The 16,813-nt window shown below is 58.2% G+C and overlaps 1 protein-coding gene across 20 annotated transcripts in view; it reads left to right on the forward strand.

Annotated features, from left to right (window-relative positions):
* Positions 1-16,813, forward strand: part of GRIN1 (glutamate ionotropic receptor NMDA type subunit 1) — a 38,245-nt gene that overhangs the window by 12,621 nt on the left and 8,811 nt on the right. For 10 of the 20 annotated variants that reach the window (XR_007207800.1, XR_007207801.1, XM_048325138.1 and 7 more), the window contains exons 4-19: positions 3,388-3,450; positions 4,227-4,327; positions 4,862-4,983; positions 5,486-5,660; positions 7,028-7,172; positions 7,266-7,349; positions 7,729-7,864; positions 8,719-8,846; positions 8,999-9,163; positions 9,434-9,552; positions 10,228-10,340; positions 10,829-10,977; positions 11,697-11,854; positions 12,225-12,386; positions 14,019-14,128; positions 15,145-15,290. Coding sequence is in view for 18 of the 20 variants with exons in the window: in XM_048325138.1 (XP_048181095.1) it covers positions 3,388-3,450; positions 4,227-4,327; positions 4,862-4,983; positions 5,486-5,660; positions 7,028-7,172; positions 7,266-7,349; positions 7,729-7,864; positions 8,719-8,846; positions 8,999-9,163; positions 9,434-9,552; positions 10,228-10,340; positions 10,829-10,977; positions 11,697-11,854; positions 12,225-12,386; positions 14,019-14,128; positions 15,145-15,290 (2,076 nt within the window). In the remaining 2 variants the exon portion in view is untranslated. Of the gene's footprint in view, positions 1-3,387; positions 3,451-4,226; positions 4,328-4,861; positions 4,984-5,485; positions 5,661-7,027; positions 7,173-7,265; positions 7,350-7,728; positions 7,865-8,718; positions 8,847-8,998; positions 9,164-9,433; positions 9,553-10,227; positions 10,341-10,828; positions 10,978-11,696; positions 11,855-12,224; positions 12,387-14,018; positions 14,129-15,144; positions 15,291-16,708; positions 16,751-16,813 lie in introns of all 20 variants that reach the window. The other 10 variants (XM_048325141.1, XM_048325146.1, XM_048325153.1 and 7 more) reach the window with 3 other exon arrangements.

Below are 16,813 nucleotides of genomic sequence, written 5' to 3' on the forward strand. Positions count from 1 at the left end.
CCAACCTGCTCTTTCCAGCCCCACCTGCAGCTGCTGGACCTTTGGCAGTCTCTCAGCTGCTGAGGAGATGTGGCCATAGACACTTCTTGTGCTTGGAGCTGGTGACTGAGCTGAGAGACCGGACCCTGTGACTGCTCTTCGTCACCTCCCTGGAGGAACAACAGGTGCAGGGATGCAGGCTGGCACGAGCCACACTGACTGACAGACTCCTGATTTTGGCGGTGATTTCTAAGAAGTTTCATCCTTGCTGTATCCCAGGCCGTCGTGAGGCACTGATGTTCCACCAGCCACAGAGAATCCTCCTGCCCCCAAAGGCAGCTTCCCACTGGGTGACAGCAGGACAGTGTTTTTCTCCAAAGCCTCTTCCCAGCACAGTGCCCTTCACACAGGGAGAGACACCGGCAGCCTCTCATCCCTTCTCTTGCATCTTTTGTTTTCCGCCTTCTGTTTTCCTGCAGTTCATCCCGTTTTGCTGTTCCCTCCCATGCCTCCACTGCCTTTTGCTTCATGTGGTGCTCCCAGGCACAGGGTGCATTTCTTCTTCAGCCTGTCCACCCCATGGGAGAGCCTTTGAGATCTGGAGCTTGAAAGATGGGGAGGGAGGGTCTGTCCTCAGACCTTCCCCGCGTTTGCATCTACCACGTCTTGGTGTCTCCTGGCAGCCGCTGGGCTTCTGCAGATGCTGGCCACTCTTCAGCCTGGGCCACCTGCTCTGTCCCAGTAGGTCACCTTGTCCTCTCTTTGGGGTGTGCCACTGCATCTTGTTTCTTTTTCCTTTGAGAAAAGCTCAGACAGGCTGGTCTGACTGGTCTTGCAGGTGGTGGGTACCCCACTGGGGCTTTCCTGTCTTCCTCCACCTCTTCTCTCCCGTCTCTCTCCTGATCACTGATGTGCTGACTCTTTTCATGCCATGCAGTTGTACCACGGGCCCCTCCCCCACCTCTCCAAGGGCAGCTGGGCCCTGGGGAGGGAGCAGGCAGGAGACCTGATCCCAACCTCTTCCAGGCTTGGATCACAGCCCCTGAGGACATGGAGGACCAGCTCTGGGTCAGAGACGCACCTGCTCATCTGAGCTCTTGTTTCGGGGCGTGGCTTTGCCCCCAGGGTCTGTGCCAGCCCCGTGTGCCATCCAGGCACCCTTGTGTGAGTCTGCACCTCCAGTACAGAGCTCAGGCCGTGCTGGCCAGCCCCGGAGTACCCCATGTGCTGGCCTTGTCCTGGGGCTGTCTGCAGCAACTCTCAGCCTGGAGCTGCTGCTCCACCCAGCACAGCTCTGCTCGTTCATGGGGCAGGCCCCCAGTGCTGCTGGGGCTCAGGAGGGAGCACTGGACACTCTGAAACCAGAGCTTCTCCAGGCCACAGCTGGCAGGTCCCTGCTGTGCTGGCTGCCTTTCTCTGGGACAGTGGCGTTCATGGAAGTGGCAATTTTTTGAGTGAATGCAGGAGAATGTGGTGAAAAGGGAATCTCTAATTTGTCAATCCCTGTGTGAAACGTGAAGAACAAAGAAGGACTGCAGGATCACATGGAAAAATGGGAAAAAGAGGAGACATTACTAGTCTAGTTCTGGAAACAGGGCTAATGACAGGGAGAGGTGATCAGGTGCCAGCCTTGTTGCACCCGAGACTCTGCTGACCAGCCTGGGCTGAGGTGCCAGCACATCCCAGCAATTTCTGGTTGGAGGCTGCCACATGGATGACCAGGTTTTTGGCTATTGACAGTGCCTGGGGAGCAGTGACCAGTGTGCCCTCACTGGAGAACATTCCTGCTGTCCTGCTGCAGCTCTGGTCTCCTCGGAGCAGTCGGTACTCCAGGGCTCACTGCAGGCCCAGCAGAAGCCACTGCGAAGCCACTGCAGAAATCCTCGCTGTGGGAGTCATCAGAAATGAAGGCAGACCTGGGCTCCAAGCAGATTTTGCCTCTTCAGACACTTCTCCTTGCCAGGACCCAATTTCTTTGAGCAATGAAAAACCTGTTGGGCTGTGTCCAAGGAGAAGAAGGGAAAGATCACACGGCTGCGTGGAAAGGAGACCTGGAAAAATGGCCTGCCAAAGACTGGCCTGAATGCTCAGGGGAAGGCAAGCTGGTTAGTGTGGAAAGCAAGATGAAGACAAACCTGTCTGTCTGAGGAACAACCTGGGAACGTGGACCCCTGCACGCTGGGGGTGCAAAGGGTCAGGTTTCTGGCAGGGATCCATTGCCATAAGGCTCTGGAATAATGGAGATGAGAGTAGAGCTGTGTCCCACACCCCATGTACACAGATCAGGGATGCCCAGCTGGGGTGGGGTCGAGGAGAAGATGTCAGACTGTGTCCCACCAGAACGTGCCAAGCCCTCTCCTGAAGGCACCATCAGGTTGCTGTTATTGGCCTGGCTGCAGGAGCTGCTCCCAGGAAGATCCCGGGGCTCTGTGCACGCTGCTGCAGGGTCAGGGCTCTGCACCAGAGGAAACCCCCAGCAGTGGGTGCCCTGCCCCGGGCTCCTCTGGGGCCAAGCAGCACACGTGGCTGAGGCAGCAGAGCAGGGGAGGAGCAGGGTCTCTGCTCGTCTGTTCTCTCCGGGGTCAGTGCACACCCCAAGCCCCAGTGGGATGCTCCAGTCAGCAGCGTGGAGACCACCAAGCAGTGAGCCCTGCTAGCCACACTTAGGGCCAGGTTAGGGGCACCCTGGTCTCGGGTAGCTGCACCTCCCAGGGCTACCCGTGTGCTGCGGAGCTGTGAGGTGCCCTGGGCCCTCCCCAGGGACCAAGTAAAAGCTGCAATGTCATCCCATGTTCACCATTGCTTCATATCGCCACGCTTTGAGCCAGCACGGGACGTAGAGAACTTTATCTTTCTCTTTTGGATGTCAACGGAGCTCAGAAAGCTGCTCCCTCCGTTCAGGGGGTGAGAGGTTCAGCTGAGACACCGCACTTTGTGTGAACTCTCTGAGGGTGGACAGGACTGTGATGCTGATAGTGACGCTGGTAATGCTAATACTCTTAACTGTAACAGTTTGCCTTTATCCAGCACTTTCCGTACACAACATTTTGTCCTTTACTTCCACAGTAATTCCATGGAAACCCCACCACTTAGGCCCTTAGATTGTTTCTGAGCTTAAGATAAAAATTCCTTGCTGAAGAATTCCCCAGTCCCGCAAGGGAAAATGCAACTGCATCGCACCAGCTGTGACACTCAGGCTTTGCTCTCAGATTGCTCCGTGACGCTCCCGTGAGAGCTGAGGCACAATCTCTCCTGATAGTGGTTTTTGCGAGCTCCAGCGTTATAGAGACCCTTTAGCAAACAGTGGAGGAGGAGGTGGATGTTGGATTGCTTTACTACACGTCATTTTCAACTGTTTATAATATTCTTCTGTGTCTACATATTTTCTCTGTGCACATTATTCATCAGAGTAAAAAAAGGAACTATGAAAACCTCGACCAACTTTCCTATGACAACAAGCGAGGACCCAAGGTATATATGCATGGAAATGCACGCCGCCCACCAACCTAACTAGCAAATGAAAAATAGCCACAGCCAACAGAAAAATAAAAAAAAAAAGAAAAAAAAAAGAGAAAGAGAAAAAAAGAAAAGAAAAGAAAGAAAAAAAAAATCCATGACTATGTTTCTTGGTAGCACGTTTTTATGTTGAGATAGTTTGGTTTGGACTTGAGAATGGAAACTTAGCCAGCTGACCCTGGAAGGATTTCTTTTTGAAACATGCATGTGAACCAGTAATTAACTTGCAAGTTCTTTTTTTTTTTTTTTTTGAAAAGTTGAACCAACCCCCTTTCCTCCCCAAAGGAAACGGTTCCTTGGTGTAAGTTGCTCACTTTGATTCCCAAAGGTTAACCCTGTGCAATATGTTTTTTTCATTTCCCATGTTTTTGAAAAACAACACTCGTTTGAGTTTTCAATTGCATTTCAAAGCCTTTTTCTCTTTCCTGTACAATGCACGCCTCTTTTTGGGTCTTGATTGACTTCAGTTTGCATGCACAGTGCAAAAAAAAAAAAAAAAAATTTAAAAAAATAAAACAACCAAAAAGTCAAAATCTTAAAAGAGAAAGGAAGGAAGGAAAGAAAGAAAAGAAAGAAAGGAAAGAAAAAGAAAAAAAATAACTATAACCAACCTTATTTAGCAGACTTTTGTGCAGTTTAATGAATTCTCTTGACCCTTTTCTAGATAGCATGGCTCTCACCACCAGTCCTGGGGCTCCCTCACTAACCAGCTTTGCTCATACTAATCGCAGGCTGAGAAGGTGCTTCAGTTTGACCCTGGAACCAAAAATGTGACATCGCTGCTGCTGGAGGCGAAGGAGCTGGAGGCCAGGGTCATCATCCTCTCTGCCAGGTGAGGCCGTGCTGTCCCGTCCCCTCCCTGCTCTGATTTCCTCTCTCCCGACGCTGCCCAGCGCTGGAGTCAGTGTGGATTTGGGGTTTGACATCCCTCCAAGGAGCCTGAGAGAAACCCCACACACAGCCCCCTGTCCCGGGCAGGTGGAGGGTGCTGAGCTGTGCTGGACGTGCTGCTGGCCAGGCAGTGACCATCCCGAGCGTGGCTGACGTGTCCGGCTGTCCTGCAGGAGCGGCCGTGGTTACTGACCGTGTGCCCTGGCCCAGCTGGGAAGGAGGGGAGCCTCATGGCCCCGTGCCTACAGCACGATGTGCAGATGAGCAGGTGCTCAGCAGCGCTGGGAGCTGAGGGATCAGCTGAAACTGAGGGGAAGGTTCTCATTGCATCAAGGATTTAGCCACTACCCAGGAGAACCAACAAGCAGAGACACCCGGGGCTGTGTGTTCCCCGGCGCTGCCACACCCGTGGGATGTGGAAACGGGGCCACCTGGCAGCTGGAGCCACATTGCCGTTCCGTTCGTGTCGTTGCAGCGAGGATGACGCGGCCACGGTGTACAGATCAGCAGCCATGCTCAACATGACGGGCTCCGGCTACGTGTGGCTGGTGGGGGAGCGGGAGATCTCGGGCAATGCCCTGCGCTACGCCCCCGATGGTAGGCACTTCCCGAGCTCCGTCCCGCTGCAGCCAGGCTCGGAGCAGCCTGGTGGGGCCGGGGCGAGCGGCCCCTGCCCTCCCCGGGACCCCTGGGGCTGGGGGAACGCGGTGCCGTGGTAGTCCCGAACGGAGGGTCCCACACTCTGCTCTCCGCTCCCGTTGCCTGCATGGGGACACAGCCTTGGCCACGCTGCCACGCCCCGAATCCGTGTCACTGGCACTTTGCAAGCTGCCTGTCACCTGGGGGAAGGCTTGGGCCGTGGGGATGGAGCTCAGGGTGTCCGTGGTACACGGAGCTGTGCCCAGCAGGACAGAGCCAGCCCAGCCCCGCTGCCCCTGCCTGCTCCTGCCTGAAGCTCAGGCAACTCCCCACTGCATCCAAGGGATCCTCAGCCCCGCAGCCGTGTGCCCGCTGCCCCCAAGCGCTGGGCACGGCAGTAGCGCTGGAGCAGCCGGTGATCCCGGGAATGCTGACCTGCCTCTCCCTCTGCCCGCGGCAGGAGTGATCGGTCTGCAGCTCATCAACGGCAAGAACGAGTCTGCCCACATCAGTGACGCTGTCGCCGTGGTGGCCCAGGCCGTGCACGACTTGTTTGAGAAGGAGAATATCACAGACCCACCGCGGGGCTGCGTGGGCAACACCAACATCTGGAAGACAGGACCCCTTTTTAAGAGGTATTGGGGAAAGGGCCCTGCTGGAGGGAGCAGAGGACCTGCTGGGGGAGAGCTGGAAAAGGTGGGAGCATGTGGAAAAAGTGCAGGAGGACATGGTGGCTTTGTTCAAGGTGTCTGTCACTAAAGCTTTGGGGCACGAGGCACAGGGCTGCCTGGGCTCTCCTGCATGATTTGGATGTGAGAGCTACATCTCTCCTAGAAAACTCTCCCAGGAATGGGCTCAGGAGACGGCACCCAGTTTTTCCAGGCTGTTTATGCATCATCCTGGTGCCAGGCACCAATTCAGTCCGTGTCAACCCATGCTACCCTGGGCAATGCTTAGACAGCTGGGATGTGTGGGCAGGGAATGATTCTAGGGGGAAAAGATTGGGGACCTTGGTCTCCTCCAGTCTGGATCTTAATTCCATGGGCAGAAGTAGGAGAGAGGGGGGTGTCTGCCGAATCAAGGTAGGGGGACATTTCTGTCCCATTTTATCTTGGTGCTGCGGACGCGTTTCCTGCTGAACATTCCAAGGGCTGTGGCACGGGCCCAGCGCTGCCAGCAGGGCTTGGTGACAGGAGATGTCCATGCATGGGACAGGTTGCTGTCAGCTGTAGCAAACCCTGGTGCTGTGGATGTGGAGGCTGGGGTGTCACAGATGGGAGCATGTGCCTGTGGGGTCCTGCTGCCAGGACAGGGGGTCAGCAGGTCCTGCATGCACTTCCAGACCCCAGTCCCTGCATCCCTGTGGGTGCTGGGGCCACAGGGGCTGGGCCTTGGTGCAGCAGCCACTCCGTGCAGTCCTGGGTTCTGTTGAGCATGAGGCCTGCAAAGCCTGGAGATTGTTTTAGAGGCATTTCTGGCATCCCCTGCAATGAGTCTTCGGCATGAGAAGTCAAAGCTGCTCTTCACAAGTGTCTTGGGCAATCCTTGTGTGTCTCCACTGTCATGTTTCCAGGGTTTGGGGGCTGCTTCTCCCCTGGGTGGTGTTTGTGTGTTCCTGGGGCACTACCCAGGCTGGGAAGGGCAGGTGCCAGGCACAGCACCAGAAGCTGTAGCATGGACACACCTCCCTAGGGACACCCAGAGGAAAGTGGCCTTGGGTGCTGTGGGACAGATCATTCCAGAAGGGAATGGGACTGATCTGGTGGAAAACAAGGGGCAATGACAGCAGGTATGGTAGTGAACACTTGGGAAACTGATTCCATCCACCAGGAGGGGATGACCACAGGGCTGTGAACAGACCATAGGTAGCCTTGGCTGGACTTCTGCAGGGTAGTGAGCTTATGGCAGGTAACTGAGGGGGAGCATTTGCCCTTCTGATGCCTTGTGTCTCAATGGCCACAGCAGGTTTTCTAGGTTGTCCCCGCTGTGTTTCTCTCCGTAGGGTGTTGATGTCCTCCAAGTACTCAGAGGGTGTCACCGGGCGGGTGGAGTTCAATGAGGACGGGGACAGGAAATTTGCCAACTACAGCATCATGAACCTGCAGAATCGGAAGCTGGTCCAGGTTGGGATTTACAACGGCAGCAATGTACGTGCAGGCCTGGGCTGGGCAGGAGGGGTCGGGCACGGGGGTGTCCGCCCTGGCCTCATGTCCATCTGCTTCCTCCGGGCTCCATCGCAGGTCCTGACCAACGACAGGAAGATCATCTGGCCAGGGGGGGAGACTGAGAAACCTCAGGGCTATCAGATGTCAACCAAGCTGAAGGTAAGAGCAAATGGCATTAGAGGTAGGGCTCCTCAGCCCTCTGCATGCCGGGCAGTGACTTTATCTGCCTCCCACCTCCACGGCTGCTCTGCAGCTGGCAGCAGCATTTGCAAGGCTGGGAGAGGCTTTAGGAGAGAAAGAGAGAAGGTACTGGAGGGTGTTCAGAGTACAACTTTCAGCTGGAGTCAATCTAGAGAGGGTGGCAGGCATCCTTGGGCTTGGAAAGAGACAGGTGGGAAGTGGGTATGAGAGAAAACAGCACGGAAAGGGTGGAGGGACAAGGTGTTCACCGTTTCTGGGGAGGGCAGCCCAGCTTCCACCACGGGAATGTAGCTCTGGAGGGAAACAGAGACGAGGATGTTTGTGCTTCACCTCACAGATTGTAACCATCCACCAAGAGCCCTTTGTGTATGTGAAGCCCACTCAGGCAGATGGGACGTGCAGGGAGGAATTCACTATCAATGGAGATCCTGTCAAAAAGGTGTTCTGCACTGGACCCAATGAGACCATCCCAGGTAACTCAGTCTGGTGGGGGCTCCCACAGCAAGAAGGGGTCCCAGGGAGGGTGCTCAGTCACACAGGAGGTGCAGAGGACGAGGCGCAGAGAGGTGACAGCACTGCCAGCCCCCAGGCACCCCCCATCAGCTCAGCCTCACAGCAGTGCTGTGCAGGAACCGGGCACTGGCGTCCAGGGGTTTGAGCCCAAAAGATTCTTTCCCACTGTCTCTCTCCTGGATGGGCTCCAGGGCTGTTTTGGGGGATTGCATCCCAGGTTTCTGTCTGCTGACATGTTCCTGTTCTCTCTGCCTTGATCTCCAGCAGCAGCAAGGGCCTCGAGGCACGTTAGCACGTGCTGCACTGACACAGCACCAGTTTCAAACTGTTACAGAAACCTGTGTCAGGATCAGGAGCGAGCACCTGCTGTGGGGTGGGAGCTGCTCAGCAATGCCAGGCTTGCCCAAATCCACCTGAAGGGCATCCCCTTGGCTCGTCACACCTTCCTGTGCACAACCCCCCAGAGCTGTGTCCTGGGCTGCGTTCAGCCTGCTGGGTTCGTGTCAGGACTCCTCCAGCACATGCCCTGAGCCCCTTCCGTGCCCTGCAGCGGGTGGGGAGCACCCCCTCTCAGCCCACCTCACTGGGACACAGCAAAGGAATGGGACCCCTTTGTCCCCAGCTTGCCACACCCTCAGGTGATGGAGGCAGTGAGAGAGGGTGGTCAGGCAGATGGCCCTGGGGGATAACATGGTTACATCCCATATAAAGCAGAGCCATGGGGTGGCTGCTCTCGCTGGGGACAGGCACAGATCCTGGGTGGGGTCCCTGGCCAAGGGCTGCCCCCGCTCATCCCCGTTCTGTCCCTCCCCAGGCCGTCCCACCGTGGCACTGTGCTGCTACGGCTTCTGCATCGACCTGCTCATCCGCCTGGCAGGGGTGATGAACTTCACCTATGAGGTTCACCTGGTGGCTGATGGTAAATTTGGTACCCAAGAGCGGGTGAGTTTTGGCAGCCTGGGATCTTTCTTTGCCTGTATCGTGTGTAGGAACTTTCTGCAGAGCTGGGTGGGGTGGAAGGGCAGTGCGGGGTCCTGGCTGGTGGGGGATGTGTGTCAGGGCAGGGCTCTGACCCTGCCTGGGCTTCCTGGCAGGTGAACAACAGCAACAAGAAGGAGTGGAACGGGATGATGGGGGAGCTGCTGAGCGGCCAGGCAGACATGATTGTGGCTCCCCTCACCATCAACAACGAGCGGGCTCAGTACATTGAGTTCTCCAAGCCCTTCAAGTACCAGGGCCTCACCATCCTTGTGAAGAAGGTATGGTCTGGCTGGGATGTTCTGTAGAACACGGGAGGTGCCCCTATTCCCCAGGTTGCACCATGCCCAGTTCCCCCCAGTGCAGCCCCTGCCAATCCCAGGCTCCAGGCTGCTGGTTTTAATGCTGGGTCTCATCTGCACCACCCTGACCCCTCCTGTGCAGCCGAGCAGCAGGGGCTCGGGGCAGGGCAGGCCCCTGTGGGTCCCTCCAGGCAGGCAGGGTGCAGATGTGGTGGGTGCCAGCGCTGTTCCCCTCTCTCCTGTGTGCAGGAAATCCCCCGCAGCACCCTGGACTCATTCATGCAGCCCTTCCAGAGCACGCTCTGGCTGCTGGTGGGGCTGTCTGTGCACGTGGTGGCAGTGATGTTGTACCTCTTAGACCGATTCAGGTGAGTGCACTTTGGGCCACCCCAGGTCTGGGGGGGACAGGGAGGTGCTCCTGGGAACTGTCCCCTGGGTCCCTTGCCCAGGCACAGCCCTGCAGCCCTTTGGGGGCTCTCACAGGGACTTAACCCACCTTCTCTGCCCCACCAGGCCTGGGCTGAGGCTCCTGGCCCCTCTGGCTGCCTAAGCTAAGGGATATGGATGTGTGGAGTACCCAGCCCCTGGTCAGGCCAGGTGCTGTACAGATACCTGGCCAAGGGGACTGTCAGCCTCTGGGCTCTGAGAGAATTTCCTCTCGGCCTCCCTTGGTGCTGTGGCAGCTCCTCTGAGGGCAAGATAACCTGTCCCTGCCTCAGCCCCGTGCCCAGAGGCTTTGGTGGCTGATCTGCAGGGAGCCCTCTGTGCTGCAGTGGGGGAGGCTTGAGCTGGCCAGGGTCAGGTGATCTTTCTGGTCTGGGGAGAGTGTGATGGGACTGGGACCAGTGTGAGCCAGACAGGGCTGCAGATGGCACAAGGGATGTGCCAGGCAGTGGGACAGAACAGGGAGGAGCTGCTTGGGACACAGGCATCATCTGTGGGAATGAGTGACACAGGACTGCACCAGGACATGTAGGGCACAGTGGGGAGTCCTGGGAATCAGGGTAAGGGGAATGAGAAGGGTTCTTGGTCTTGTTTTCCAGCCCATTTGGCCGGTTCAAAGTAAACAGTGAGGAGGAGGAGGAAGATGCCCTGACTCTCTCCTCAGCCATGTGGTTCTCCTGGGGAGTCCTGCTGAACTCCGGCATTGGAGAAGGTGAGTCCCAGTCACAGCGGGACTGCTCTGCCCCGCAGCCCTGGCTCTGGGCTGGGCGGGCTGGGGCAGAGCCCCTGCCCTCCTCCACAGCCCCCCCCTCACATGGTCCCTGTGGGACCTCATTCCCTGAGCCCTCCTCGGAGCAGGCTGGCAGGAGGTTTGGTGATGCTGAGGGTGGCACATTTGTGGCAGTTGTCACATTTGGGTCCTGCCACCCCCAGCACCGGTGGTGGGAAACAGGGCAGGGAGGCTTGGGCTGGATCCCCTGCCCAGGGTCACTCACCCTCTCAGGTGGGACACAGCGTGCCCTGGGAGGAGCTGGAGGCTTTTTTGGTTCGGGCAGTGCGGAAGCTCCCTGCACAGCTGCTGGCACAGCAGGTGGATGGTGCACATCTGCAGCTGCCGTCAGGCTCCTGTGCACTGACACGGCTTTGGCAACCAAGCCAAGCCCTCGCGGTGCCGCTCTGATCTCTCCTCTCCCCCCACAGGTGCTCCCCGGAGTTTCTCTGCCCGTATCCTCGGCATGGTGTGGGCTGGCTTTGCTATGATCATCGTGGCTTCATACACTGCCAACCTGGCAGCCTTCCTGGTGTTAGACCGACCCGAGGAGAGGATCACAGGCATTAACGACCCCCGGGTAATGACCCCTCGCTTGCTTTCCCCTTCCCTGGGGCACAGAACGTGGCTTGTGGTTCCCAGAGCCCTGATTTCCCACGGCTGTGATCTGTGCTGGGGGGCCAGACCCGGGTAACTCTGCCTGGGCTGGTGCTGGTCATCTGAGCCCCTGCCCTGGGTGGGAAGGGACAGACACGGGCAGCGATCGGCAGGGAAACAACCTGTCCAGAAATAGCCCGTCTGCAGTGAAACTGCCTGCCAGTTCCTGGAGAGCCTCCTCCAACCAGCGAGGAAACGATTCATTATGGATGAGTTATAACAAACGAAATTGTCCCTGTGGTGCAGTCAATACTCTCCACATGCCTCAAATCCATTTCCTGCTCTGGCAAGGACACAGCCACAGCTCACCCGCCTGGGCACGCAGGAGTGTGCCCTGCAGCAGCGCTGACCCACAGCATCCCACGCCCTGCTGTGTGCCCTGCCCACGGCGCTGCCAGCCCCGTGGCATCCACAGGCCTCCTGCACCCTCAGTGCCACCCTGTCCCTGTCCCATAGCATCCCCTGCCCCAGCACCGTGGTCCCAGAGCGTCCATTGCCCTGTGGCATCCCCTGGGGAGATCAAGGTCTTCTCCAGGGAACTGGTCCCCGAAGGAGATGGGAAATTAAGAAATGCAGCTTTAGGGTGAGAAAGTTTTGCTGCTGAAGGACAGAAACAACAGGAGCCCCGCCCTTGCCTTTCAGCTGCGCAACCCCTCGGACAAGTTCATCTACGCCACGGTGAAGCAGAGCTCCGTGGACATCTACTTCCGACGGCAGGTGGAGCTGAGCACCATGTACAGGCACATGGAGAAGCACAACTACGAGAGCGCTGCCGAAGCCATCCAGGCAGTGAGGGACAAGTGAGTAGGGCCAGCACATTGCCTGGCCAGGCTGGGAAGGGCTTCAGGGAGCTGCAGCTGGGTGGAGCAAGCAGGGTAAAGCTGGAGGGAGCTGTGGTCAAAGCGTGGCTTGATGGGACCTCCCAGCTGGGGCCAGGTGGGATCTGCCTGGGTCTCTGGGTGGGCAGCACAAAGTCTGCGTGGGGAATGGCACAGTGGGAGCCCTGGCCCTGGCCATGGCCTCCCTTTCTGGCCTCTTTTCTTCTTCCAGTGCAAGGCTGGGTGGCTTCAGGGTTTAAATCAGGGCTGGGAGCACCCTCGCTGCTCCCATGGTGGCTGCAGACCAGCTGGGCTGCCTGGCCTGACCTGTCCATCCCCTCTCTGTGTCCAGCAAGCTCCACGCCTTCATCTGGGACTCGGCGGTGCTGGAGTTCGAGGCCTCCCAGAAGTGTGACCTGGTGACAACGGGGGAGCTCTTCTTCCGCTCCGGCTTCGGGATCGGGATGCGCAAGGACAGCCCCTGGAAGCAGAACGTCTCCCTGGCCATCCTCAAGTCCGTACACAGCTCTTGGCATGGGGCTTGCCCTGAGTGCTGCGTGTGTTGGCACTCAAGTAGCCTCGTGCCAGGCACTGCCAGCCACCCTCCAGACCCCTCCGCAGGGACAGGGGCGCTGGGGGCTCCATTCCCTCCTGACAAAGGGGACATTGAGGGACTGGGGTGGGCACCCACAGCCTCAGCTCTGGCTCGCAGGGCTGGGGAAGCAGCAGGGAGCTGGAGGGAGGGCAGAGCAGGGCGAGGAGCAGAGCCATGGTCAGCCAGGGGTGTAGGCAGAGCTGGCAGAGAGCAGCGGGGGCCGTCCAGCACAGGTCTCTGTGAGCAGGGTGTGGGTGCTGCCATCTCCCCACTGCTCCCTCAGGGCTCAGCCTGTCCAACAGCACTGCACTGCCCTGGCTCGGTCACCCAGGGGGTTTTCTTCCAACGCTGGCTATTCCTGTTGCACAGGGTCCCCGCTCTGGGTCCCAGGCTTTTACACCAGCACTGATCTGCTGTGTGGGGTGTCACAAGCCAGTCTGATATTAGGGGTGAAAAGGGATTTCCTTGCACTACTTTGGAAATGCCACACCTGCTGCAGACAGAGAAATGTCATGATGGAGGAACGGGCAGCTGGGAAGCAGCAAGTGAAGGGAGGGAGACATGGGGGATTCATTTTAGGAGAGAAGTGGTCAGGAACCACCAGGCAGAGGTGAAAGGCCTGAGAGAGAATGGGCAGGATGTGGAAGACGGGCAGGACCCAGGGGATGTAGGGAGCCATGGACCCCGTCTGTGGGATGGTCTTAACATGGGGATGGGTGGCAGCAGGACAGATGGGATTTGGGACAAGCCTGAAGAGGCCACAGGAGTCCTTGGTGTCCTCCTGGGAGAGGATGGGGAAGTCCAGGGCTACAGGTGGCCCAAGAAGGTGGTGAGGGTGTACCAGGAGCAAGAGGAAGGAGAGTGCAGTGATTCTGGGGCAGGATGTGTGCTCTGTGCCCACCCCATCCCCACGAGGTGTTCAGGCAGAAGTGGGCACTGTGAGGACACGGCTCCCGAGCTGGGACACCGAGCTGGGACACCGAGCTGGGACACTGAGCTGCTGGGGTGCCCCAACCCTCACTGTGCATGGCAGGGAGCTGCCAGCAGCAGTGCCCTGACCTCGAGGGTGCTGGGGGTCACCAGAAGGGACTGGGGTCCAGCATTGCCTGAGCTCCAAGCGGCCCTGGCAGGTGGAGGAACTGTGCAGGAGGGAACTGGGAGATGTGGTTCATGTCCACTCCCTGCAGCCTTCTCCAAGAGCTCTCTGAGCACTGCCAGCTCCATCCTTCCTGGGGAACACACCCTCCTCACGGCTTACACGTGGCTCTTTTGGCACTGGGGGGCTGTGGGCGCCTGCTCACAGCGCTGTGTGTGTGTGAGAGCCATGGCAGCCCCTGCAGCCAGCCCACACAACTCTGCAAAGGCCACACGTGCACAGGTGTGCTCACACACGCAGCCAGCACACCCGTGGCTCCTGTGTTTGTGGGCTGCAGAGTCCTAGGACGGAAGGCACGAAGGCACACAGAGTGTGAGGAGGAGGAGGAGTGCGTGCCCCTGCTGCCTGTGGCTGGTCCCCAGTGACTACCTTGTGCTGTCTTCTTGTGCTTCCAGGTCCCACGAGAACGGCTTCATGGAGGATTTGGACAAGACTTGGGTGAGGTATCAAGAGTGTGATTCCCGTAGCAATGCCCCAGCAACACTCACCTTTGAAAATATGGCAGGTTTGTTCTGCAAACCTCTTTCTCCCCCTTCGCTGGGTAGCCTGCTTTTGCTCAAGACATTCTCCTCTCTGGGGCTCTCCTCTCAGGCCAAATCTCTGCTGCTTCTGGGTTTGTGCTTTCCTAGTGCTGGGAGGCTGCTGAGGTGGGCTCTGTTCCCACCTTGTTCCAAACAAAGCTTCCCCCACCGTCCCTGGGTGCCCTTCTCCCCGGTGCGGCTGCCCTGGCGTGAGCACTGCTCCCCTTCCTCTGCCCTGGCCAAGCTGTGCCTGTCACGGAGCAATCAGAGCTGTCACCAATGCAGAGAGGGGAGCAGCACCTCGCGGTGCTCCCGAGGTGAACCCTGCTGCAGGAGGGGGCTGGAGGCGAGGGGCAGCCCCCAGTCCTGAGGAGCCCTGGGCGGGGGCAGGACAGGGATAATCGATGCAGAGGGGTTTTCATCTTGCAAAGACTGTAAGAACCCACAGACAGGCTCTCCCTCTGCACTCAGGTGGTGCTGCCGATCCTACACCCAGACCATGCAGTGATGAGGGATGAGGGGTGTTGGATAGGACCCCGTTCTCACCAGCACTGCTGGCTGGGTTACAGGCGTGGAGAAAGGGGGCGTTTTGCTCCATCTCCTCAGACACCACTCCAAAACCATCAGCCCCGGGGCTGTAGGCATCCAAGGACAGCACAGGGCTCTGTGCATGGCTGTGCTTCCTGACGAGCCACACTGGAGCACCAGGGCTGGGTTCTGGTGCAGACGACCCCGTGGTCCTGGGGATGGGGTCTGCCCCGGGGCTTGCCGTGCCTGTTCCCAGCATTGCTGCAGCTCAGTGCCCTGTGCCCCCCCAGAGCTGGCACCGACATCCCTCAGGTGCCCAGGCTGTGTTCCCCTCCCGGCCCTCCAGGACTGCGGGGGGATGGCAGGGGGACCCCGGGTTGGCAGATGCTCCCGTTGCTGAGCATGATGCAGAAGAAATGAGGGGTCGTGTTGCAATTTCCACTGCCCCCTGTAACTTTCCTGCTTATTTCAGGTGTGTTTATGCTGGTGGCTGGAGGTATTGTTGCCGGGATATTTTTAATATTCATAGAGATAGCTTACAAAAGGCATAAGGACGCGCGGAGGAAGCAGATGCAGCTGGCGTTTGCGGCCGTTAATGTGTGGAGGAAAAACCTGCAGGTAGGACAAACCGTTTTTAGAGCAAATCTCCACCAGGTGCGTTTTCCATTCCTTCACCAAAGCAGTGAATGCAGAGCTGTGGATTAGCATGGGGCCCTCTGTCCCCCACCCCACCCCAGCAGCTCCAGCTGGGCGTTACTGGGTGCCTGTTAAGCTGTAGGGGAGTGTCCCTGCCTCGTCCCTGCCTCGTCCCCGCCTCGTCCCCGCCTCGTCCCCGGGAGCTGCCGATGCTGTCTGTCCCAGCACAGTTCGAACAGGGCAGAGGCCTGGCCCAAACGCCCCCAGTGGAGCTCGGGATGGGGACTTCGCTCTGCTGGGGACCACGTGCCGGAGCCACACCTTGCCCTGGCTGAGCAGCAGTGCCAGCACGGCTCCTTGGCAGGTTCTGCCCTGCTGCCCGGCTCTGGCCGCGCTCACCAGCAGATGGGAGGGTCAGCCCGCTGCCACTGACCATCCCTGCCCGGTGCTCAGGTGGAGGAACGCTCCAGGGATAGTTTCCATCACCTCCCCTTCCCTGCCTGCTCCCCAACAGCGCGGCAGCCCTTGCCATACCCAGGGCCGACTCCCAAAAGAGGTGGTGCGTGCTCTTGTCCTTTGGAGACAAGGACATTCCCCCACACAGGAGCCAGCAGTGCCGGTCCCTGTCAGTGCCAAGGCTCCCTCGGGCTCCTTCCATGGGGCTGTTGCTCTCCCAAGCTTCTCCCGTTCCTGGACCATCTCTGTGCCGCTCAGGCAGGGAAGTCCAGGAGGGTCAGAGGTGCCTGGCAGTGACACTGAGCCATGGACACCAGCCTCACACTTCCCTTGCCCTGCTGCTTTTGGGGCTGAGCCCCACAGTGCCCCTGACCCCAGTGTAGGGCAGCTGGAGGCTCTGTCTGAGTTGCCCGGGCTGGTTTTTCCCTTGGGGAAGCACAGCGGCGTTCAGAGAGCAAGAGCTCCTTTAGGTGACTAAAGGACACTGCTGCTCAGAGCAGAGCCAGCGCAAGAAAGAGAGAGAAGGAGGCTCGGGGACCCCGCGAGGAGCCCGGCCGGGGCCCCGGGGAGCAGCGCTGGCTGGGGCTGCGGGGGGACTGCCCGGGTGGAGCAGCGAGGGGAGCACGAGGCCGGGCTGCTGTATCCTGAGCTCGCTGGGTTCAGTTCACCGGAAAGAGTCTCGGAAAAGCCATTTCTCAATTTTTTTTTCCTTTTTTTCCTTTTTTTTTTCCTTTGCTTCCAAAAAGCAGCAGCACCGAGGGGGTTAAGGCTGCTGGGACAGAGCACACTAGTCGCACTGCCATTTTTCACTTGCCAACCTTCTAGAAAATACTGCACTGGGTCCTTGGGCAGAGTCTGTGGGACTGTGAGCAAAGCATGCTGCCCTGTGGGGGTAAACAGCCTCATGGTAAAGAGCCGTTTGACATTGTAAGACTTTTCCACAGGAGGAAACGTCAGAGCACTAGTATCTGGTACATTGCTAGAAGGTAGGCAAGTGGAAAGATTTATTTGTTAAAACAAACAAACAAAAATAATGGTTTTTGGGATCA

Source organism: Corvus hawaiiensis, chromosome 21, assembly GCF_020740725.1.
Source record: "Corvus hawaiiensis isolate bCorHaw1 chromosome 21, bCorHaw1.pri.cur, whole genome shotgun sequence".
Taxonomy (NCBI): Eukaryota; Metazoa; Chordata; class Aves; order Passeriformes; family Corvidae; genus Corvus; species Corvus hawaiiensis.